This window comes from Mauremys mutica, chromosome 2, assembly GCF_020497125.1.
Source record: "Mauremys mutica isolate MM-2020 ecotype Southern chromosome 2, ASM2049712v1, whole genome shotgun sequence".
NCBI classification, from domain to species: Eukaryota; Metazoa; Chordata; order Testudines; family Geoemydidae; genus Mauremys; species Mauremys mutica.
Genome location: NC_059073.1, coordinates 263,533,789 through 263,559,548, shown reverse-complemented (window position 1 = coordinate 263,559,548; position 25,760 = coordinate 263,533,789). Strand labels below are relative to the sequence as shown.

Below are 25,760 nucleotides of genomic sequence, written 5' to 3'. Positions count from 1 at the left end.
AGGATTTGGGGGGTGGCATTTTCTTCGGCAGCGACCACGGCGGCTGGATCTTTGGACGCCTCAGTTGCTGCTGGCATTTAGGCGGAGGGAGCTGGGGAAGGGGAGCGCGGGGAGGGCTGCCTGCAGCAAGTAGGTGGGGGGGGGGAGCGGCACACCTGTGGGACTCCCCGCCCCAGCTCACCCCTGCTCCGCCTCCTCCCCGAGCACGCCGTGGCTGCTTCACTTCTCCCGCCTCCCAGGCTTGCGGCGCCTCAGCTGCTGCAGGGGGGGCACCTCAGGGCAGAGGGGAGGAGCTGCCACGGGGGGGGTGCTTCAGGGTGGGGGCTCGGGGACGGGGGAGGGCGCAAGGTGGAAGTTTTGCCTAGGGCGCGAAACATCCTTGCACGGCCCTGGTAACGCATGTCTGAAAAATGCCCTCCTGACACTTTTCTGGGTTCCAGCTATAAGCTCTAGTCACCAAAAGGGTCATTCCTGAGTCATGAATGGAAATTTCCAATTACATTAAATATAGAATCAACTTCTCAGTGGGACTCTAGGTGACAGATGCCCATTTGAGTTCAAAACTATTGTTCAGGTTTTGACCTATATCCTAAAACATCCAGTCATTCCATCCTGTTATGAATTTCTGCCCTTAGAGACAGTTAACATTTCACTGCTGGTGTTATTTGTGTAATCTTTTATCGTTTCTGAGACAGAACCTCTCTGTTGCCATCCCTCTATGGACATTCTGAAGTGTGAGTGAACTGAGCTGTGAACTCGCTGCCCAGCTAACAGCTATGGACGTACTGTTCCATGCAGTGTTGGGTAAGTAACCTTAATTAAAAACATAAAGCCTACATTTTGTATCACATTCTAAATGTTAAACAAGCTCCAAAAATAGAAATCTTGTTTTCATTAAAGCTTTTCAAATGTGATCTAAGAAATAAAATATGGAGGGGGAGAGTGTATGTGAAATTTACATGTGATTATTTGGTAGATCTCACTACTTTAAAGGCTTGTAAGGTATTTTGGTGCCAACTGCTCCTGCAGTTCCTTCTCACTGTTTGGCAGATTTTTCCCTACAGGGCTTGTTGGTATTTTTCCAGCACAGCTTTCCAAATGTTGATTTAAAAAAAAAAAATTTTTTTATTGCGATCAGCCATACAGGGTGTTCTACTGTCCGTCTATCGATTAATATGACCAATTGGGAGAACAGCACTCAGTCTCCTGGCTCTATCATCTGTTTGTTTCTGGAAGACTTGCTGATGACTGGGGATGTGGCCTAAATGACAAGAATTTCTTTTGAAAGCACTAACGGAAAAAATGATTCCACTAGAAAGAATTTTGCCTTTAGTAAAACAGCATCTTTACAAAACACAAGGAAGTGAGTCTTTAACTTAGAAGTAAATATTTTGCTTAGCTTTACAATCACACTTTAATAATGTTTTAGAACTTTGTTACAAGTAGAATTAAAGTGTCACTTGTGGGGGTTCTCATCACTTTGATTTAATAACCTCCATGATAAAACAGGACAAGAAGTCTTGAGAACCTATCACAACTTCACTATGGAGCTCCTTCAGAATGAACTAGGTATCAGTATTATCCAAATCTCTATTTTACAGTTCTCAATAGTGGACTAAATGTGCATAACTTTATTTACAATTAAAGTGTGGCAAAAGCTCCTTGGTGACATTTGTAGATAAAGTCTACATTACAAAATTGGCTTTGTTGGTTTTTCATATAACTATTATATGAAATTCAATGTCTATAGATAAAGAATACAAATATGATTATTATAAAGTCTAATCCTGCTTCTTGGTGAGCTTTCACCCCTTATACGTGCAAGTTAATTACAAACCATGTTCAAGTGAACAATTATAAGTCATAAGTCAAATAATAAATCTAGATTCCAGTGAGTTTACATGAGTAGTTAAGGTGCACACCAGGCCTCTAGCACACCTTCATTAGCAAGGTTAACAACATATTTACATTTTTAAAACAAGAAAACAAGCAACCCCTCCAAAAGTAGATCAAAGATAGTGAGATTCCCTAAAGTCCAAACCAAATTATTCTTCATTATTATTATGTAATATGTGAGCACACATGTGTTTATGAACATGTACTTGTTAATTGTGACAATCACATTAGTGTGATTACTAAACAACTGATAGATGAATCACATAATTATTTGGTAAACCATCTCAGATCCCCTGAAATAAATAGGTCTACTCCTTGGGAATAAAACGAACACGGATTGTTAACGTTTTAGCATTGACATCAGTATGAAAGAATCCATAAAAATGTTACCAGATTAATAAACCGAATTACTGTATTGGGCATCATCATTCTATGTATTATCAAAAGTCATGTAGTCACGATTTTAAAAATCATTGTCAAGCCTGTAGCCTTTCCTCCTAACACACCGAATGTTTACATATTCTTTACCATGTTTAATTAAACCGTTCAAACGCCAGCACGGTGCACTGAAATCCATAATCCCAATGTGGTGATCTGCTCTCAGTCTCTATGCCACTTCCGGATTACAGCTCTACCTCGGGGTCCCAGATGACATTAGCAAACCAGTCGGTGATTTATGTTTAGTCACAAAATACCACCATGGAATTACAACCTAATTATGTATCGTCAAGTGTAAATAGTTCCACGTGTTATTCTGCGGGTCCGGGATTATTTTTACCGTTCAGGGAAAATAAGGCAGTAACTGGAAAATGAACACTTTCTATATTGTCTTTTCATTTAGCTCTTGCTGAGGTATCGCCTTCGGGAGTTGTTTTTCCTTCTTTGCTTCCTGATCTAGCGTTTCTCTTTGGAGTTTTGTTTAACTGTAATACAATTATAATAATACTTTCACGCCATACACAGTCCATCTGGGGCGGTGAATAATCGCTGGGTTGCAGGCTTTTCAGTAAGGCTGCAACAGTTTGCCCAGATCGAATATAGTTTACAGGCTCCGTTTTTTTAAAGTCTGCCCCCATCCATAAAACAGCCAGCGTCTTTATTTATTCATTACTCTTGATGCGAAAATAGAGTGGAAGGTAAGGTGGAAAAGTGTAGGATAACAAAAATAAAACGACGATAGAAAGCTCCTAGTTTAAACTCGGTGCAGTCTGTACACTGAGAGCTGCCTTTAAAAGCCGGCACTTAAAAACTTTGTTCAAAAAGTGGTAAGTTGTTTGTTTATTTTTTTTGTGCTTCGAATATCTTACATTTTTCTGCTTCGCGAAATGTCACCTCACTTGCCCCACCAATTCTCCTAGAATGTGTAACAATCTAATGAATTTTAAAATCAGGGTTTCGATCCCTATTTTGCGGTCATTTGAATGTGCTTGTATTACTTGTTAAGCAGGTAGCGGTGACTGCCTTACCTGTACATTATATTGTGACATCACAGTGACACAAAGTGATGTCACTCATTAGGGCAGCTGTTAGCCAGCTGGAGCTGCAAAACATTTCCTGGTCGGACAGAAGCAGAGGAAGAAAGCTGATGTCTCCTTGGCCATTACTCGGCCCGTCTGTCTAAAATAACAGGTTAACGAGCCCGGCGCTCCCCCGGGCAGTTGTAAGTGGGTTTCCCACCTCTGCTCCGATTCCACCTGCGTAGCAAACAGCCAGGTAAACCTTGCTGGGTTACCGTGTGCATTGAAGGTGTTTGGATGGTAGCAAGCACAGCTGGGATGAATGAGCCGGCTTTCCCCGCCTCATCTCTGCCCGACCCCTACCACAACAGCTACCCTGTCCCCAGACGGGCTGACGGAACAAGGACCCATGTGGCCCTAAGGTCCCCCGGGGAAAGGGCGGGTTCTCCGGGGATTTTAGGAGCAAAACCAGAAGAAAATCAGGCGCAAGAGGCTCCCGCCGGGCTGGTCTCTCCGCAGCATGACGCCGCGGAGAATCGCCGAGGAGCCCGGTAGCCTCCCCTCTGCACGGCCCCGGAAGGTGGATAGCGCAATGGGAGGATGTTCGCAGGCTGAGCTCCGCAGCTAGGAAACATGAGACGGCTTCGGGATTCATGTTCCGGGGCCTGGCCGTGCCTGCCGCTTGGTAAATAAAGAGGAGCGGCTGCCGCGGTCGGTGTGGTCATAGCTCGGGCGGCGTGTGTAGCAAACATGTGGCGGGAGTGGGAAGGGGAGTAGGGACCCAGCTGGATTATTCGCCACCGAGCGGACTCCGCGGGCCCGCCCGCACCAGGTATTGTCTCCTCGCCGTCCGCGGCTGGCGCGGCTCTGCAGCCCGGCTCTGCCCCGCTGCTTAGCTGCCGTGTGAGCAGGATCCCCCGCGGGAGGGACCTTCCCCCGGCTGAACCGGCCTCCGGGCTCCTGCCTAGCGAGCACGTCTCCCGGGCTAGCGCAGCCGGGCCGAGCTGAGCGCTTCCCGGGCTGCTGGAGAGGGAGAGGGAGAGGGGGTGTGGGTGGGTGTTGTCTGCTGGGATAGTTTGCTCTGGAATGTGACCTGTCCCATTGGGGAAGTAAAGCAAAACCCATGTGTGCCGGGGATGTAGCTCGGGATGGACCCAGCTGTGCTGGATACAGACACCGCCTGGGAGCTGTGCCTTGGGCACCAGTGGATTATGTTAGCAAGTAATTTTGTGCCGTTAAGCCCCTGGCAAATAGTTTGTGTTTAAAATCCGTGTCAGAAGAGTTGGCTTGTTAGATTCAGATGTGTTGTTTGCTCCCTCGATGTCTGAAAACACTTCGGCTGGATCATGGAAACGCCTTTGCTTTCTGTTGGGGGTTAGGACAGGAAAGCAAATGTGATTCATCGCGCGGCCGGGCAAAATAAGCACGTCGGCAAACAAACCCTGTGAGGGTAGAACAGATGATGGATCATTTTGCCGCGTTTAAAGGGCAGTTATGGATGGTGGGGCAGAACAGCTCCCAGAGAAGAAGCAAGGAGGAGCTGTGGAAAATCCGAAGCGGTGTAATTGTAGTGTGTGTGTGTGTGTGCAAACACACATTCGGAGCAGTGTGCACGTCCCAGGCCAGTGGATTCAGACATCTAGTCATATTTCACACGCGGGAGCCAAATAATGTCTGAATGGCATCCTTGCAAATATTGACAGTGGCCGTGTTTTAATTGCTGTGTACAGTAACTTAAACATTTCTCCGCGCAGCAGCTCCGGGGGCAGCTGGCGAGGGCGGGCGGGCTGGGCTGCAGGTTCCCGGGGCGGGTGCAGGGGCGGCAAGAGCAGCAGCGGGAAGGGGGGGGGGGCTGTTCTTTGCAACACAAGAGCGGGTCGCGGAGGGAGTCGATGGGCAGGGGGCAGCTTTGACAACAAACCCCAAGGCACGCGGGACTCTCCCACACGTCGCCTCAGGGCAGGGGTCGGCCAGATAGGCTTTGACACCAGACAAGACATCGCCCCTCTCCGAGAACGTGTCGTTCGAGTTCCTGGCGCTAAGTGGGCCGGTCCGCCTGCCTGGCTGGCCCGCGGGCTAATGGATAAGCCTTGGGAGTTGCAAGAAAAGGGCGCCCAGCGGCGCTACCTTCCGCAGCTCTTCCAGCCTCTTAAACATAGGCCAGGCTCACCTTAGTGCCAAAGGGGGGTGTAATTAGCCAGAGACTGGGCCACACCCCAAAGCTTGTAACCCGTTCCCTTTCCTGCCCTTCTCTGGGCACTGCCCTCTGGGGCGCTGGGACAATGTGTATAGTGGGGGTGCCCAGAGCCATTGAACCAAACTGTAACCGGGGTATAGGATGGAAACCACTTCAAACCAGGGGGTGCAGCAGCACCCCTGTTCCAGCACCCCTGGCTGCCATGCCCATGCCGCCTTCCCGGGGCCTCGCTGGGCTATGGCTTCAGCTTCCCCTCCACCCCGATCTCCTCTGATCCTAAATCCTCGCCTCGCCCCCGCGCGGACGCGGATCTCCCGTGTTTTACCCACACTCACACCGTGAATCGGGAAACACTCGTGTCCCGACAGGGTGAGGCTCCCGCTCTGTGTATGTCCGGGCGATCGGAGCGCTCTGTCCCCCGGGCTGCGTTTGTGTTTTGAGGATCTCGAGTCCCGTTTGCAAGGGCCATTGCCCACCCTCTGGAAGGAGGGCCCCACAGTCCCGACTTTGTGAGCTCTAGATAGCGAGGCTCACCGCAGAGCCTCCAGGAGATGTGTTTGTGGCTCCGGAGCTTAGTTAGTAACGAGTCCTGCGCTGTAGTTCTTCCTCGCGAGTAACCTCTGTCTAAAAGCGAGCCTTCAGGCTTTACGGTAATTAAAACAATCCATGTCCTTATTCCCTTGGGGAGGGGAGGGGGCGGAAAGGGGAAGCTCCAGGCTGTTGCGACACCCTGGAGAGCCCCGCGGATGGTGGAGGCTTTTCGATAACCCTGTGGGGGCGATTTTACAGCAGGAGAAGCGATGATGGGGCAGGAATTCCAATGAGAATCAGGGACACAGAACGCAGTTGTGCCTACACCCACCGCACACACTCGCTCTCACACACAAAGCGCAGCTTCACAACCTGGGCAACAATTCAGACTGGACATGGAGACCTATAGTGAACCGTGTGCAGCAAAAGCAGCAGCAGACAGCTCGTTCCCTGCCAAGTTCGCCTTGATGTTTTTCGTGTTTAAATAATTACTATGATATGACTGATTTCCTCGAGTAACCCGATGCTGCTTCTTTCCAGCACAATCCGAGTCATCTGGACATCCAAGCTGCAAGTTTCCCACTTACCAGAGTCTGCTGCAGCTGAAGAACCAGGCAGACTGCAGCCGACCACCAGCCCCCCCAACCATGAACACCGTAGTCTTTAACAAATTCAACAGCCAGGTGCTTTTTGAGGAAAACGCCAAAGAAAGGGAAAGTAACAGCCGGCCTTACCTGGGGGTCATTGACAGCCCACACCACCCCGAAGTGCACATTCCCGACAGCCCTTCAATTAAAGACAACCTCAGTCTTCGGAACAGGCGGACAGGGTATGGCCCTCATTCTGATCACTGTCATTTGTGTTACTCTTGCAGCGCTACATAACAACACAACCTAGCGGTGTCAAACGAGTATTTGACTGGTTATTGTGAATATGTTTTTTAAGCCTTAATCTCTTGAGATTCCAGTTCCACAGCTATGGATAGTGCAAATTCCGGTAGTAGATAATGCAGTGTCAATCTTATTTTACTGGAATGTGTGAACGAGTGTACAGTACTTCTGGGTTTGGATGACTGATCTCCTACTTTTTAAAAATACAAATACAAAAAGGAGTAAAATACTTCTTTATCTAGTTTGTTTGTTTGTTTTCAAATATTAACTCTGCAATAACAGACCAGCAAGAAGGAAAGTCTCTCTATAAACAATCCTTTCTCATGGCATTGTATTAAATCAGCCAGATAGGGCAAGCTCTAGGAAGTGACATCTTGAGATCTTTTTAGCAAATGGAGCCTTAAGAAAGTCTCGCAGTGTAAATCAAACTGTCTACAAATTTGTTTTTGTTTTAAATTTACTGGCTGAGCTAAAGAAAATAAACTTTATTTTTTGTTACAATGTTTGTAAGAGGATTTAAAAATAATTACTCTTTCATTAAAGCCCGTCAAAGACCGGGAATATTGGCATTAGACACAGAGTTGTGCTAAAAATCCACCTGACGATAAAACATCGGATGTTTAATGTTTGTTCTGGAACAGGTGAAAAGGGAGATGGTGTAGGAGGAGGGAAAGCAATACGTTTTGTTAGTTTAAAAGGCTAATAAAATATTCTTTGTAGTGTTGATGTGATTAATCTTTGGTTACATTTACAAACTAAGGATTAAGGCATTAAAAGAGATAATAAGGAAAATGAAAAATGCTGAAGAGCTATTTTTATTGCTGAATTTCCACCTTAAAGATTGCATCAGCTCATACTTCTAACTGCATTGCTGGTTGGTAGGGCAGAGATTATGTTTAATCAAAATGTTATTACCAGCCGATTCCGACATAGATTTTAAATAAAGTGTTTTAAAAGAGCAGGAAACAGGCGAGAGAATCCGGAAAATATGGGAGGTAGCTGGCGAGGCCAGACAGCGGCACCGTCCGACAAAGTCTGGAACTACAACACCAAAATCACATTTCTTCCTATTCCCTGTAGCAGCCGCTAACGATATAGCCGGCATTTCATTGGGAATATATCCTGGACTATTTTTAATCCGATTGAATTTTTGTTCTTCTGAATTTGGTTTATTGTTTCCTCTCTTTATTTCCTTAAACATTTTTAATCTTTTAAACTAGTGTTTCACTTTTTCCTGTTTTAGTTGTTTTCAAATCCGAGATGCTGATTTTTGCCTGCAAATTTGGGAAATGACACGTGTGTTTTCAAGAGAATGATTGTCTGACCTCTTGATTTAACAAGGGTTTGTGCACCAATGAACCAGGACCTGCTTAACATCTTAAAGTTGCAGCGTGAATGGATTGTCTATCACTGGCAAATTAACTCAGTGAGGTTAGCCAGGTTTGTGAGTGTACATTCCCAACATGTACAGAAGAACACATTTCTGGTGGCGATACAACGGATGTCAGCCAGGCAGGGAAGGGGTGCTGCAATGTTTTCAAACGCTAAATGTGCTCAAGACAGGCTTCCTTAGATCTCGCAAACCTGCTGAAAAGGCCGATTACAAACCTACCAAAAATATTATTTGCAGATGCCGAAAACCATACACCTCCTGATAACGGCCGCTAACGTTGTGCCAAACACTTTGTGGAAATTCACGTTACTCAGCAATCTAACACTTCAGCGCGGCTATATGTAGCCCTTTGCCACCCCCGTTCTTTTGTGTGCTAGGAGGACATTGGGTTTTTATGACAGGCACTAAATATTTGTGTATTGCAATCTCTGTTTTGTCTGTTTTACATTCCTCCCTCCCCTCTTGGCTGTCCCAAGGTCAGCCTTCTGCTTGTGCGTCTCACTGAAACGTTTCCACAGTTTTCCTACTTCGTCGTGGAAATCTGAGGAGTTTGTTTCTTCGGACAAAGTGGAGAAACGTGCAAACTGCAATATGCAGAGCACAGGAGTGGGTGTATAGAATGCAAGTTCGATTTTCTTGTAGGCAGTTGGCCCCATGTCTTAATGCGCAGACACGGAGGTTGCTGAACACATAACTTTTAGGTGACAATCAATATATGCATTGTTACGTAGTGTTTTGTCATCATTCTTTGGGATTAATTTCACTCATGTTAGAAAACCATGATGAAGTGGGATGGGAGTGCTTTGCTTGTGTGTTTTGCAGAAATGTGCTGTAGGAGCTTTGCTGCAAATATATGGCTTGCATGTGCAGTGGCGTGCATGTGTCCCTATGTGTTACACCGCACAAAGCATACAGACATGTACAGCATCTGAATGTTCACACACAAAGAAGACATCGCACGGGGGTTGTAGCTGCCCCGGCCCCTGTCGCTGGTTGTAGTGCATGGTGCGGTGTGTGTACACACACGTGTCTAGCGCTGCGGATCAGTGGTGCGGTGTGATACGCACGTGCGCACACACACACTGTGACCTCCGCTCTCAGGCAGTGAGCTCCGGCTCCGGCTCCGGGGCCCCAGCGCGGCAGCGATCGCGGGGGAGCCGGCAGGGCGCGGAGGGCGGCTGGCAGAGGAGCCCCGCGAGTTACTAACCGGCCGGGCCGCTCTCTCCCTGTGCAGGGCCCGGCAGAGCGGCGGGAAGGTGCGGCACAAGCGGCAGGCGCTGCAGGACATGGCCCGGCCGCTCAAGCAGTGGCTGTACAAGCACCGCGACAACCCCTACCCCACCAAGACCGAGAAGATCCTGCTGGCCCTCGGCTCCCAGATGACCCTGGTGCAGGTAACCCCGCGCACGGGCAGGGAAAGCAGCCGCCAGAATCAGGCACCGGCGGCGGCGTCCATCCACTGGCTGTGCACAGCCGCCGGGCGCCAGCCTCCCTCGTGTGACACTGTCCGTGGGGTGTAAATGTAGGGCCACGTATCCCCCCACCCCGGTGCTGACAGGGAGCTGGAGCCCTGACGCCGGTTGGGTGTGAAATATTGAACACACAGGAAGCAATACAGGCGGGCACCCACAAACCTACACTGGGAGCCTGTTAAGGAGGCGCGACCAAACACTCTAGTTTGGGGGCGGTTTATATTGGCCTATTTGAAAATGCGAAGTGATCACCTAATGAAAGACTCCGTTGTAAGGTGTACACACGCGGTACACGCACATGTCACCTCAGCTTGCATTTCTTGAATTTTGTGCACTGAACAAACGGTCACATACTCATAACACCTTGTTAGCTAGAATTCCCATAGCATGGAGTGTCTCTCTCCAATACTGTGGGAATATATATAATAAGAAAACCCTCTCCGCACTATGCAAGTAATTGGCTACCCTCTCTGTAACACCACTGCTCACCTTAGTGACTGAGACAGGTGTCTCTTGCAAAGTCCGTGGCTCACCTTGAAAGGTCTAGCTGGGAGCAGGAGAGGTCTCAGGAACAAAGAATGAGGCAAGGACTCCCTAGCACTTGTTTAACTCATTCAGAACCAAACCATTAATACTTCCTCTCAAAGAGGACTATTTCCCTACCACGCTTGAACTTTCTAATTTCATTCATTCTGATGGTAGAACTCTTAAAACACAAGTTGCAAGAGATTCCTTTTTTTGTGAGAAAGGGGTATATTTTTTAATTATCTCATTCATAAAAGCAATTTTGCTTAGTCTTCAAAAATCATCTTAAGGCAGCGACTAAGATGGAAGATGGCAGCATGGAAGATTTTTAGCACAAAAAACCAAATGGTTCAGAAAGTGATGAGTAGCTGCTCATTTCCCATATGAAAATGGGATAGAATGGAAAGAGCTATCCAGTCCTAATTACAGACACCACTACTACTACGTATTACACCCATTACACACAAAGGGTACCTGCAGCTGATGAGTCTGACTTTCCCATTTTCACAAGACTGTATATACAAATTATCTTTATAAGATTGAGCAAGACATGGGAGCCTATCTGGTTTACTTACCTGAGCAAAACTCCTATTGAAATTCAGGATGGTTGGGTCAAGAGAAAGGAGTATAGGATTGGCTCCCAAGGATTTGTAAATCTTACTTCCTTTTATTTTCGTTTTTCATCTGGCACCATCTGTTAGATGATGGAATTACATGGTATCAGCTGTGGGGCGGTGCTATCTCAGGCATTGAGCCTGCAAAGACTTATACACTCTGAATGATTTTCTTGACTCATCATGGTGCATAAAGATAAGCATGTGTGTATATCTCTGTAGGGTCAGGGCCTCAGTACTCCACTGTGTGCATTAGGTGGCACTTAGCAGATTACATCATGTAGCAAAATATCATAAAATATTAGAAAAGTAGAAGGAGATAGGAATCCAATATTAGTTTGCATGTTCCCTCAAAGAAGACTGTACTATGAACTATGACTGGAAGAGGGTACCTCTTTAGTACATGTGTGAAATGCATGCGCTAGTGAATGCAACATAGCTTTGTCCAAAATAATATTAACATCCTGGAAAATGCCATAACTGGAAGATATAGTTAAAACAGCGTATCTCAATTTTAAAAAATAGTTATGAAAGGATCACTCTGAATTTTTAAATACGATTACATAACACTATAACTTACAACAGCTTAATATGACTATTATTGGTCTGCACCTTTTAGAACGTTTCTGTATTTTTACATGAGACTTAAAATATTTTCAGAATACATGTGTGGAGAAAATATCATTTCACATAGCTGGTATATTAGAGAAATTTCTCTGTTTTTCTTTAGAAGTGCCACAAATGAACTGTATAAAGCAAACTGTATTGGATCAATATTGTTTAATATTTACAGGATAGTAGCAATCACAAGCCCCAGTTGTGATAGAGGCTGTACAAACATGGAGTGAGACCTAGCCCCTATTCCACAGAATTTATATTCTACGTAGGATGCAGAGTAAAAGAATAATATCGAGCTAAATTAATCCCTGGCCATTGACTTCACCAGAGTTACACTGGGGTTGAATTTGACCTTGGCATTTTATGTGAAAATCATATTTTAAAGAATCATGCAAACCAGTTATTATCTTAATATACAGAAGCACACGATCAAAGAGAAACTCCATCTGTTTTTCCCATAATTCAGGTGCAGTTTTTTTAAATCCAGAAGCATCATAGCATCTATATGAGAGATAAATATATATGTCTGGCATCCACAGTAATTCCTGCACCTGGAAAAATAAAACAACAGTATCCCATATATGCGTTTCAAATGCCAAAAAAGAACAAGACTGTAATCCAGATCAAAATAGTTGAACCTTGAGCATTAAACACACAGAACCAGGTTGTGATCTCAGACACACTGGTGTAAATCTGAAGTCAGTGGAGTTACTTTGAATTGAGAGTGGGATAACAAAAAGCAGATTCCGGGCCATATATTTGTATCTGTTTGAAAATTTTGTTTCTCATTCCAAGAGTTGCACATTCCAGATGTATCAAACAGAGTGTTGTATAAGTGCCCTTTTAAACTAGTAATACCAAATGCCAAGACATGTAGAAGAACTATGAACCATTATGTAATGTTTTCTCCTGACTGCATTCCTTCAAATTTTCTAAAAAGTCTTACATTTCATCTTAGCTTTTTTCCAGTTCATCAATTCAGTTTCTCAGTGCTTTACAGCATCCTTTATCATCTAGAATATCAGCCTATGTTCATAGTTGTCATGTTCTCACTAGTCTTTCAAGCTTATTGTCTGCTGAAGCCGTTTCACCTTCAGTTGCAGACAGACTTAGTTCACACCCTGTATTGACAATCCGATGGGAGGTCAAAAGATACTTTGAAAACCCTTGAGTTTCTGCCAACAGTGTATCTAGGGAATTATCCAATTGGTTTTATTGAGTGGAATTGTTTTCCTGAAAGATTACCTTGCAACAACCCTGCAGAGATTCCAAGAATAACAAATAATTCCCATACCTGTAGGTGCATCTGCACTGAAGTCCAGCCCCTCTATGCTGTGTTCTGGACTCCAGAATATTACAGGTGGAGTTGTGCTGCCAGTGTCTCCCTGCCTGCACCTGTCTGCTCCCACACATAGTGTTTGCAAGCATGGAGAAGAAACCTGTAAGAATTTACTACTTAACTTTACAGGATCAGCATTCACGCCTGCATATATTTCTGCCACAGTTGGCTGGCAGATGATGCTGAATACAGTAGAGTGACTGTCCCCAGGCTAGGCCCAGTCTACATCTCGCCCACTCTCTCCAAATATGCAAACCTCCAAAATGCAGAATTTGCACAATAGGGCTTCTACAGGATCATATGAAGCAGAAAAGGGGGTATTATTAGAGTAATATCTTTCTGGCCAGATTTTGGGCCATTTTCGAGTGTCCTGCCATTTTAATTCCCTCCACGGCCTCACAGTTGTTGTTTTTTAAAATTCATTTCCATCATTTTAGTAATTCTTTGTCTGTTGGTGCTGTAAAACTAAAAGGAGGTTTGTTCTATTTCCTGGTCCCGAGAAACTAGGAAATAAAGGCAGACTTGTATGAAGAGCTAGCGTTTGGAAGGTATTATGAAGTTCCTTTATTTCTAATCACTAATAAAAAACACACTGGGCAAAATTCTGTGCTGATATATACCTAAACAACCCCAGTAAAGTCAATAGGATTGCACTGGGTGTATTTGGCCTAGCAGTTCAAAACATTATACTCCCAAAATTGCGAAGGCAGAAGTCTAGAAAGCAACGTACTTCTAAAAGCCGCCTTACATTTTACCCCACCGATTAGACTCCAGTTTGGAATCCAGCAATTTGTTCTGTTAATTTGCCATGAATATGTTATGTTTTCATTTGCACTATTACCACAGCACTTGATTTATTTTATTTTAAATTTTGGTTTAAATATTCTTGTGAAATAAAAAAGAAAAATGACTGCATATTCTTTCCAAAAGGAAATATGAATGGCTTTATTGTTTAATAAGAAGTTATTTGCCATAGCAAGATTAATATACTGGTCATGTGCTGCTGTAGATTTAATAATATTACCGTTTACACAAGCATATCTAAGACATAATTTATTTTGGGGAAAGGGATCATTTGGCTATTATCCCTCTTCTAAATCCTTGGCTCTTCTTAGGTAGAAAAGCACAATAAATTAGAATAATTTTTTCAGAGGTAAAGCCAAAGGGTCAATATTTCTTGGGTGCCGGTGTAAATACTTTTGACCATTCTGGGGAATTTCTACAAGGCTGAGAAACATATTAATGGTAATTCCACCTGTTTTTTCTTGTTTATACATGAGGCTCTTGTTTTAATACTATGACTATGATTATTATTATGCATAATTAGGGAGACAGTAGTAACAATACTTAGTCATTGGTTGAATTCTAATGCAAATTTATTCTCACCGTGCCTTGTAAGCAAATCTTTTTTTTTTGTTTGCTAAGATTTTTCATTTACACAGAGTAATATAATTCATGACCATCTTAATGGGTGTTTGAGTGTTGTTAGTTTAGGGTACTTTTATAATATAATTTTATAATAAATCCTAAAAAACAGTGGTAATGATATGTGCAGACAGATTAATAGATTATAAGGTCAGAAGGAACCACTCTGATTATCTAGCTTGACCTCCTGTATAACACAGACCATAGGATAACAGCCTTGTTGGGACACATGACATGCAACATTTGAATGAACACACGGATATACGATGAATTCCTGCCCCAGTTAAAGTTAGTGTCAAAACTCTCTTTGACTTTAACAGAGCCAGGATTTCACCCACTGTATTTTAGGAACTGTTAGTTGGATAGGCCTAACCTTCGTTCAGCATTAGTGAGCATTCTTGTAGTTCCATTCAGAATCTGTGTGTATAGTCATCTGAGGGGGAGTCAGTAGCTCGGGTGTATTTCTGAGGCAGGATCTGTAATACTATACATTTGGGAAAAGACTCTTTTGTAAATGCTGAGTTAAGATTATTTCTTAACAGTTGTATATTATTATTTAATCTTCTCATACCGGAAGGCTTAAAATATGAATATACAGTTCATATTAATATGAAAAATGTTTGAAGTTGGCATGGAAAGAATGTATCCACAGTGTTTGCTGTCAGGTTTTCAGTAAATGGATAGTGTAAATCACTTTAGTTAAATCTAATTGCTTTTATGCAAGAGTCACACCATTGTTGTATGTGGCACTCTGATAGCACCATGGTGATCTGTGTAGGCCTGGCTTGACAACAATATGTTTCTCATGGGATGCTGAGAAAATGGTCAGTTTTCTTAAGCATTGCACAAACTGTTAAAATATTCAACTGGACCCCAAATCAATCACTCTATTATTGAACATATGTATCTAGAATTATATTAAATCCTGTGGAAGTCAGGTGACCAAAGTTTTATCTGAACAGTCTGGAATGAGTTTCTTAACTGCATTAGAAGGTGGATGGATTCCAGTACATCCCTTCTAGTTTACTATAATGATTGCTGTGTCAATATGATGAATGTAAACAAGCAGCTTGGAGCAGAACAAAGATTACTTAGTCTTCTCTGCCAGTTCCAGCTACAGTTTTGGTCTCCTAACTCCTAACAGCAAATGACAGGGCTTGTAAAGCAATGAATGTGGCATTAGAGTGCTGATCCAGAGCTCACGGTACTTGCTGTGGAGCCCTGTTTCATGTAAAATAGGATTTAAGTAAAATCAAAGTGACAGGCTTAACGAGTCTCTACTAAGTTCTAGATAGAAAGCTGAACCAAAATTTTACTTGTAATTAAGCAGGTAGTGTTTATTTTCCTCATAATCACCCTTAAATGGATTAGTGATCAAAATAATTAGCTAACTACTTGTATGATGTTTATATTCTTTACCGCAATAGCTGGATTACAGAACTAGGCCAAATCCATCTTTGTGATCCACACTGAGGCTTTCTGATAATAGGCTGCTATCTGGTGTGTTGCCTGATCTGTTGATTAGTTATTGCAGTGGCCCCCAACCTTTTTTGTCTGGTGGGCGCCGGACGACAAGCCACCGAGGACCATGGCCAGCAGATGAGCATCCACTGAAATACCGCCGAGAAGCGGCAACATCAGTAGCAGAGGGGTAGCCGTGTTAGTCTGGTTCTGTAGAAGCAGCAAAGAATCCTGTGGCACCTTATAGACTAACAGACGTTTTGCAGGCAAGCAGGCATCCGAAGAAGTGGGTATTCACCCACGAAAGCTCATGCTGCAAAACGTCTGTTAGTCTATAAGGTGCCACAGGATTCTTTGCTGCTTCTAACATCAGTAGGCGTCACCGCTGAAATGCCGCCAACAAGCAGTGTCATCCAGAGGTGTTGCTGCCGAAAATCAACTGCATTTTGGCGGCAGTGCCTCTGAATGATGCTGCTTCTTGGCAGCATTTCGGCGGATGCTCGTACACTGGACAGTACGCGGGCACACATAGATGCCCCGGCGGGCGCCCACGGGCACCGCGTTGGGGATCACTAAGTTATTGGGTGGTTAGATGTCAGGGTGGTTAAACACTGGAATAAATTGCCTAGGGAAATAAATTGCCTATCTCTGGAAATATTTAAGAGTAGGTTAGACAAATGTCTATCAGGGATGGTCTAGATAGTATTTGGTCCTGCCATGAGGGCAGGGGACTGGACTCGATGACCTCTCGAGGTCCCTTCCAGTCCTAGAATCTATGAATCTATAATTGACTATTTATTGATTTAGAATCTCCAATGAACACTCTGAAATTTGGTAGGTTCTTGTCCCAAGATCAGGCTCAGTATTACCAGAATTGCTGCTTTGGAAGCCCCAGGGGTCATGGCAGTGACAGCAACATTCCCAGTCATGGAAGACTTTCTGTAACTGTAAAAGTTTTATTATTAAAATAATTAGTCCAATAAGTAAACCAATCCCAACAAGTAAAGTGATGTAATATAGTATTGTCAAGGTGGCTGTCACCATCACAGGAATATACTTGGGGAAAGCTTCTAGAAGTTGAGACAGATTTTAGTCTGACTCTGGCATGTCAATGAAGAACTCCAAAGGCTGTACCTGAGACCAGATGTTTTATAGCCCTTGATGGTCCTCATGCATATGTATACATAGCTCTTCCCTCCTTTACCATATCTTAACTTATTCCCCCTCATAATATTGGGGTGCCCTTATTCTATAGATGAATATATTAATTAAGCAATGCTTATTAACATATACATCAATTGGATTACTATGGTTATCTGCATCTGAACATCTGATAATGTTCCCTCTAAAAATACTCTAATCTGATACAAACTGCCTTCTTGTGGTCACTTACCTGCAGTTTGAAACACTTGTGACTATTACAAAACAATAAACAAAGTCTTATGCCACCTTGTGATTTAAGGTCATTGTTAGTTTACTTTCTTATGCTAACTTATTGAGTAACTACTCCGATCACGCTGTAAGACCTTATACTTATGCTAACTGCTTAAGCTACTGTTATAGGTCTAGGCCTGTAGGTCTCTTGCATTTCTGCTATCCATTCCTTACCCCTTTATCTTATGATTGCTGATACAATTACTACATGGCTACAGGTGATTGAACATGCATTAGCTGGCTTTGCAGGGTAATAGGCCCTGCTATAGTGCTGAAATCAGTGTGAATCACCTATTCTACTGCTCTCCGTGTTAGGACTCTCACAGCACAAAAATAGGGGAGGGCTTTGTAGACAATCGAGAGATCCCTCACATTCTGCTTTTCAAGTAATGATGCTTTGCATCCTTTCTGAAGAGAGCCAATCAAAATACAATTAACCCTGGCAGAAGTAACCTGCACTCTAAAGTCCTTCTACATGGTTAGTTTCTATCGAGATTTCCACATTTCTAGAATGTAGGCAGCTTGACTCTCTTTACTTACACTGACATCAGTCGAGTTTCTCCAGTTTTACACTCATTTAAGTGAAAGTGGAATCAAAGTCAGCGTTTGCCCAAATGCTGCAAACGTTACAATTCAAAGTCACTGTAAACACATGGGATCATGTTTGGAATGTTTGCACAACATAGGTGACTTGTCCGAGTCCATAGCACGTGTAACATGCTTTTTCACTTCATTAACACACAAGGTACTACACAATATTGCAACCCTCTCTTTTTTAGCCTCACTTCTTGGAGCCAGTGTATATCAGAAGGCACAGCACGTGTGTTAAATAATTTTTGTCCATTTTCTCATATCTTACTCTTTGAAAAATATTGTTTTGGATAATTATCTATAGATCAATGTCTAGGTTTCTACAGTGACTCTAAACATGGTACGTTCCCTACACGCTGCTTCCTTTACCTTCTTGTCATCAGTCATAATGTGCCAGCACACCAAAGGGCAGAATTTAGTTATTTATGTCAACATATTGAAACGGGTTTATATATTACTCTTTTATTATGCACATACTTTGTAGTCTAAGAATAGATGTTACAGTGTCAACTAGTAGATGATCTAACATTACTTTAATTAAAAAAAACGAATAGTATATTCAAGATACTTATTAAAATTTCAGTATACGATCTTTTCACAAAGATGCTGAAGTTAATATAAAAGGGACATTATGGAAGAGTTGAATTAAAACTGACTATTATTAACAACAAGTGCTTGCTAACTCTTCAGAAAGAATATTTGCCAACTGAAGGCCTGATCCTGCATTCCTGTCTCAGACAACATTCTCCATTCTCATTAATTGAGTTTAACACGCACTTGGGCCTTGATACATGTGAATACATTTCAGTCATTAAATTTTCACAAAGCATACCTGAAACTTGTAAAACAATTAGCAGATTAGATTTGTAATTTTTTTTTGAGGAAAACCATTGCATTTGTTTTTATGTAGGTATCAAACTGGTTTGCCAATGCAAGACGTCGCCTAAAGAATACAGTCCGGCAACCAGATCTCAGCTGGGCTTTACGAATAAAGTTGTACAACAAATACGTTCAAGGAAATGCTGAAAGACTTAGTGTAAGCAGTGATGATTCGTGTTCTGAAGGTTTGTTGATCTTTTTATGTTAACTTTGTTCCATGTTTCTATGTGAAACTAGAAAATATCAGATTGTTCAGAAAGGATTCCAATCTTTCACAAAAAGCTTTCAGTGCCATAGGCTTTATTTTTCATGAGCCGTATGCCAAATTCTGTTTGCAGTTATATTCATGTAACTCCACTATAGTTAATAGGATTACATAGTTTAACTTGGGGGAGAATCTAGCCATACATTAGGTTTGTTTGTCCTTGCTGTATGTTGTTATTAGACAAAATAATGCTTAGTTCTTTGAGTATTAAATAACAGACCTACTCCTTTAGGTCCTAGTACAGCAAAACACTTTAAAATGTGCATAGCTTTAAGGACCTGGTTAGTCTAATTGAAATCAAAGGGCCTTAATGTTCCTATGTTTATGTGATATATGCAGGTAGGGCCAAATCATGGTCACTTTATTAACAAAAGTTGTCTGATTAACTTCAGTTGAACTTCTCACATAGTAAGGTGAGCAGGATTTGGTTTGTAGTGCAATCATAGCAGGAAAAGCAGTCCTTGGAAAATTCCTTCACATTTCCTCTCCTCAGCAAAATGAAAGTTCAGTGCTGTGAAAAAGTTTTATATGGCACTCTACTTTTGTTTCCCGAATGTTGATAGTAATCATACGTTTCAATAATTTTCCAATAATTTTGTAACATGATATATGTATTTGTCCACTGTAGTCATATTAGAAATGAGCCAATGCCACAAAACATTTATGGAAATATTTGTTTGCCTTTAAATGAATTTGTTTCATCTGCACGTGTGTTTCTTTTGTGTCCACTTTCCATAAAAGTTTAGTTGCAGGAATATTGTTTAAAGAGCAAATTTTAAGCAAATCTTTCAGAGTGTTCATGGGAAATGAATTTCAAATTCATAATTCTTAGCAAACACAATGTTAAGAATTAAGCTAATCAAATCAGGGTATTGAACGATACCATGCAATTTAGTTGACTATTCAGATTTCAAATATCAAATGCATGGAATGCATTGTTCATATAAAAGTTACATACCAAGCATTATTTATAAAATTGTTTAGAAAATAATTTAGAATAGCTAAAACATTTGAGAAGATCATAATCTGCTCATGGACGATTTGTGAACAGAAAAAAGTGAAATTAATTGAGAAATAGTTATGTTATTTGCCTAGGTTTAATCATGTATATGTATTTAAAGATGTACAGATAAGGATGGTCTATAATATTATATAAACCATAATGTATCTTTCTTCTTCAGATGGGGAAAATCCTCCAAGAAACCATATCAATGAAGGGGGATATAACAAACCAGTTCACCACACTGTGATTAAAACTGAAAATTCGGTGATAAAAACAGGAGTGAGACCAGAGACAAGTGCCAATGAGGATTATGTGTCACCTCCCAAATACAAAAGCAGCTTATTGAATCGTTACCTAAATGACTCATTGAGACATGTCATGGCTACTAATGCAGCCATGATGGAAAAAACGAGACAAAGGAATCATTCTGGTTCATTTAGTTCCAACGAATTTGAGGAGGAATTGGTGTCCCCATCATCATCGGAGACTGAAGGCAATTTTGTCTACCGGACAGGTAAGGAATTCTTCCTGTATCATTTTAAAACAGTTGGCTCTGTTTGTTAATGTCACCTGAAAATGAATATAGGTGTCCCTTCTGCCCTTCATATGAATGGATAACTCCCATTAGTGATACATGTGCAATCAGATAGTTATAAGCTATTATTGTCATCATCAGAACATCCCAGAACATCCTCCCTTGATACATCCCAGAACATCATTCCATAAGCAAGGCACGAGAAGTAATTCTTCCACTCTACTCTGCACTGATAAGGCCTCAGTCTGGTTCTGGGTGCCACATTTCAGGAAAGAGGTGGACAAATTGGAGAAAGTCCAGAGGAGAGCAACAAAAATGATTCAAGGTCTAGAAAACATGACCTATGAGGAAAGATTGAAAAAAAAAAAAAGGATTTGTTTAAATCTGGAGAAGAGAAGACTGAATTGGGGGCGGGCATGATAACAGCTTTCAAGTACATAAAAGGTTGTTACAAGAAGCAGGGTGAAAAATTATTCTCCTTAACTCTGAGGACAGGACAAAAAGCAATGAACTTAATCTGCAGCAAGGGGGGATTAGGTTGGACATTAGGAAAAACTTTCTGTCAGGATGGTTAAGCGCTGGAAGAAATTGCCTAGGGAGGTTGTGGAATCTCCATCATTGGTGGTGTGTAAAAACAGGTTAGACAAACCACTGTCAGGAATGGTCTAGTTATTACTTAGTCCTGTCCTGAGTGCAGGGGAATGGACTAGATGACCTATTGAAGTCCTTTCCAGTCCTACACTTCTGTGATGATTGTCCACGAAATTAAGCTACCCTGGTATAAATACCATATTTTACAGTGGATATCAGGGAAACATTTTTAAAATGGATATTACAGAGCTGTTGCCCCAGAGGCTGAGGTGGACATCTGTTGGGGCTGAAGATGGGGGAGGATGGCAAAGAACTCTTGAGACACTCCTTAATCTTTCCCCGCTCAGGGTAGGCATAAAAAGATATATGTAGCCAACATTTTCAGAAGTGGGTGCCCCAGTTTGTGGGAGCCCAGAAGGAAAGTGCTGAGGTGTTTAGGGTGCTCAGCCATCCTCTCTCTCTCTCTCTCTCTCTCTCTCTCTCTCTCTCCATTAGGAGTCACATGAACATTACTACAGTGCTAGGGTACAAGTACCACCCTGGCCTCATCAGGATCTAAATACACCTAGGCATCCTTGGGGGGGATGGAGTCAGATGGAGTGGGGGAACATTGTGAGTTACCTGCTCCCCAAGCAGACCATGTGGATACCTTCCTTCTTGTTTGTACATCAGGCTCAACCATACACAGGATGAGTCAGCCCCAGTGTGCAGCTGGTTATATGACCTCTTGGGGCTTATAATCGTTAATCGCCTCCTACTGCTGCAAACATTGGCAAGTGGCTTGGCCCTGTTGTTGCTGCACTACCTAGGCACCACACACTGAGCTCATGCAGTTTTAGGCTTAGCTCTCGGTTTCTTGGTTTAATCTTTTTAGCATTTAATTTATTCTTTTAATCTTAACACAAAAATGTGTTTGTGTCACCCAATTGGCTGTCTGTCAGGGAATCACCAAACCTGCCTTGACTCACACCCCTTTAATGGGTGTACCTCAGGGCAAGATTTGGACCATCTCTGGGCTCTGCCGCCCCTCACAGATGGGGGAGAAAAGCTCTGCTTTGGAGCTTACTCCAGTTTTTTTTGGGATGGGGGAAGAGGGCAGTGGCTCCCCCCTACCCCCATACCTGAGAAAAGTACAATTTTGAACCTCAAACTTTTGATCCCACCAGCACCGGCATAGGGCCTTCCCACTGGCTTAGGGTCTCCCCTGATAAAGCTGCCCTACCAGGGACTCGGTACACAGCTTTTGCCCCTTTCAGCAGTGGTCATTTTTCTATGGCTTGGAGGGGCTCTGTGGGAAAGTTCATACGGCTCTAGGCTGTGGATTCCCAGCTGGGCTGGGAGGGAAAGACACAGGTCCCTCTTGACTTGTCTGTAGCTCTTTACCTCTCATCCCTTGCCCATTTCCCAGGATCTCTGTCCCTGTGAAGAGATCTCCACTGAATATGAGGGGAAGAATACAGTGCTAAGGAGGCAGCAATCACCCCTTTCGTGCAGCTCTTAGGGGGATGATGAGTTTAGAGTGTGTGGTAATAGCAAATCTTATATAGAACAGGAATGGTGAACACATTCAAAAATTAAATTGCTTGATCATTTAACATTATTTTTCAACATACCAAAGAGCATTTGGTCCACATTATGGACTAATCGCCTGCCAAATTTTGTTTTTAAATCAGAAGTTATTGAAAAACAGATACAGCAGCTTAGACATGTAAACTTTGGATTTTTTATACTTTTGTATTGTAACTTTAAAATGGTCACAATGATTTTTTTAAATGTAATAAATTTGCTACTGGGCTAAGTTTTGCTTGCCAAGTTTCAGCCAAGAGTGAAAAATAGGGTCTTTAATGGAAAGGCTGAGACAGCCGTGCTATAACTGTAGCAGTGTTAACAGGCTGGGCTGTAATCTACGAATAGCAGCATATTTCCCTATAAGGTTAATAACCATGGAATTCATTGTAAGATCTTTTTAAATATCTTTATTAACTTTTTGAATGCTACAGTCTTTGATGAGAACTAAACAATTTTTAGGATATACTTTATTCTACGTACACTTATAAAACAGACAAGCAGAAGTTTGTGGAAAGAAAATTGCCAGGTGTGTGCTAAGTCATGCAATCTCTTTCCCATGTGTACAGAGCCACTCATAAAATAGTAGATGCAGGTAGGCTGTTTTTAAACTATACATTTATAATTCCATTAAAGGGGTTCTGGTGATGTTATGAGATGCAAGAACAGAGCTTGTTATAAGAAAAAAATAATGTGTGTGTTTTCAAGTTATTTCAAGTCCATTTATGAGAGCTATTTTAGAAATATTTGAAATTACCAAAATGATTGCTCGACAGTTTGAGTTAAATAAGAAAGTTTTAGTGTTTCATAATTTCCCCCATCCATTGTTCCCAGAATAATCATGTAGCAGACATGTATGTATTCTCAATAATAGCTACAATCCATTCTTGTGATGACAGATTAGCCAATTATTATTTTCTGATGTCAGTCATAAGTCTCTGATTGCAGAAAGTGAGAGAATGACTTTTTAAAAAGTGACGCTTACTATACATTTATTAACCCATATCGTTTGTGTTAATAAAATAAATAATTCTTAGGAGACAAGAATTGAATTTCAAACTGTTTGGCATTTTAGTTTATGACAACAATTTATTTGGCATTTAAATAAACTGTGAATGAAAATTGATTCACACTTTAGTTTTGAAAAAATATTAGCAACGTTTATATATTTATAACAGTAGAAGACATGCCAGAAGAAAATGTTTTGAAGCAAACTATTTGTTGTGCATTTTCTTAAGAGCAATTTCTTGTAGCTAATCATGAATTTAGAGTTTACTAACTGCAACTGGTCCATGTTACAAGTCACATTCTGATTTCAGTTATATCAGTATATCTGGGATAACTCCATTAATATACTCTGGTGTAACGGAGATCAGAATGTGGTCCTGTGTATCTTAATGGTTCTCGCCAAATTAACCGGATATGAGTTCAACATCCAATGACAAAAACAAGAAATTGCAGTTTAAAATTTATACGGAAAATGGGTTGTACCATTTCCCATTCAAATCATTAATATGCTTATAAAGACTGGACCATATGCTACCTTAGATCCATGTATGGCATTGGGGAATCCTACCCTGAGATCAAGACGAGAGTGTAACCTATTGTTAAGAGAATGTCTTTGTGTTATACCTCTACATAATTATTGTGAGGTCATGAGAACCAAATGTTAGCATTTTAATATCCACTATAGTCTTCAAAAGAAAACAGAAAGCTGCATAGCTTAAATCTTTTACACATTCTGTATTTGGTTTGTACTTCCCTCAGCCATTTCACTCCATTCTCACATATCATTGACATTGTTAAATAGGAGAACAGACTGAAATGATATGTACCATTGCCAGCTCGTGAAAAGATAGAATAGTGAAAAAAGGAAAAAATATTTACATTCATACATATTCCTTATGTAAGAGCTTCTACTTAACGGATACATAATATCATCTGCTGTTATATATGTGGTCAATTAAGACAGAAAGTTATCTGTCCAGAGTAGGTCTTAGTGCAGATCTACTATATATAGAATTGATCAGCCTCCTGGCTTTAGTTTGATGTATCTCAAGTTTTACAGTATGATTTTGTTTAATCTTTAGTTTAAAAAAATATTTATATTAGGTAACCAATTTTTGCTGGTCCCTTTGGATAGGTTCCACTATATATTGTTCTGATGCACTCACTGAATATATGAAGAACTGAGAACCTCATTTATCTATTCTTATTTATTATCATTTATATTGTGGAGGTACCTAGAGGCCAGGTTTCCATTGTGTTAAGCATTGTACAATAATATAACAAAAAGATCTAACAATATTAGTGAGATCTGGATGTGTGTCAAAAATCTAAGTTAATCTTTGCCCAATGGTTTATTAAAATTTTAACATTGTAATTATCTTAATATGTTCTTCAAATGCTCTATCTATTGGTCACCTATTGATACAGAATCTTCTGCACTATTACAGTTAAAGAAAATTTTAAAAAAACACCCAACTTCCTGGAATGTCACTATTTTGTGAGCTAGGGCTGATAAACAAAGCAAAATTTAAAATTGAAAATAAAAAGGATCAAATGCCAGGATGGAGAGTTTGCAAACTTCTTGAGACAGATGGATTTTCATTAATTTTACTTTATGTGTTACCTAGCACTGTAGGAGAGCCAGAACAAATAAAAATAATGAGGAAATTAAGACTTGCAGACCTGGAAAGGAAGGTAGCTTAAAAAAAACTTCAGAGACTGGTTGATTTTGAAGATGTTTGATCTTTATTTTTAGATGTTTGTACTCAGGAGCATGTTTGGTTTCTCGTGTTTTCATTACTGTTGCTTTTTTCTCTCCTTTTTTCCCCCTCTCACTTTTCTCTTTTCCTTCTTCTGATTCCTGGGAAGTTTGTGATTGACACAGCCTGATCCTGTGCACTTTGTAAGCACCCTCAACTCCCACTGATTTGCACTGGGAGCTGAAGGTGCTTAGCACTACAATCTTGTGGGAGGCACTTAGCATACTATAAGATCCGGCCCATGATCACGGATGTCATTTATGCCTCTGAGTGTGTGTATACCTTACAAAATGGGTCTGTGATTCTGTGT

The 25,760-nt window shown here is 41.8% G+C and overlaps 1 protein-coding gene across 6 annotated transcripts in view; it reads left to right on the top strand.

Moving 5' to 3' along the window:
• The first annotated feature begins 3,397 nt into the window (after positions 1–3,397).
• Positions 3,398–25,760, top strand: part of MKX (mohawk homeobox) — a 55,887-nt gene continuing 33,524 nt past the window's right edge. Inside the window, exons 1-5 of one of the 6 annotated variants that reach the window (XM_045003205.1) lie at positions 3,398–3,609; positions 6,622–6,910; positions 9,599–9,758; positions 18,754–18,907; positions 20,169–20,504. In XM_045003205.1, coding sequence (XP_044859140.1) covers positions 6,729–6,910; positions 9,599–9,758; positions 18,754–18,907; positions 20,169–20,504 — 832 coding nt within the window. In that variant the 5' untranslated portion in view covers positions 3,398–3,609; positions 6,622–6,728. The other 5 variants (XM_045003203.1, XM_045003204.1, XM_045003202.1 and 2 more) reach the window with 5 other exon arrangements.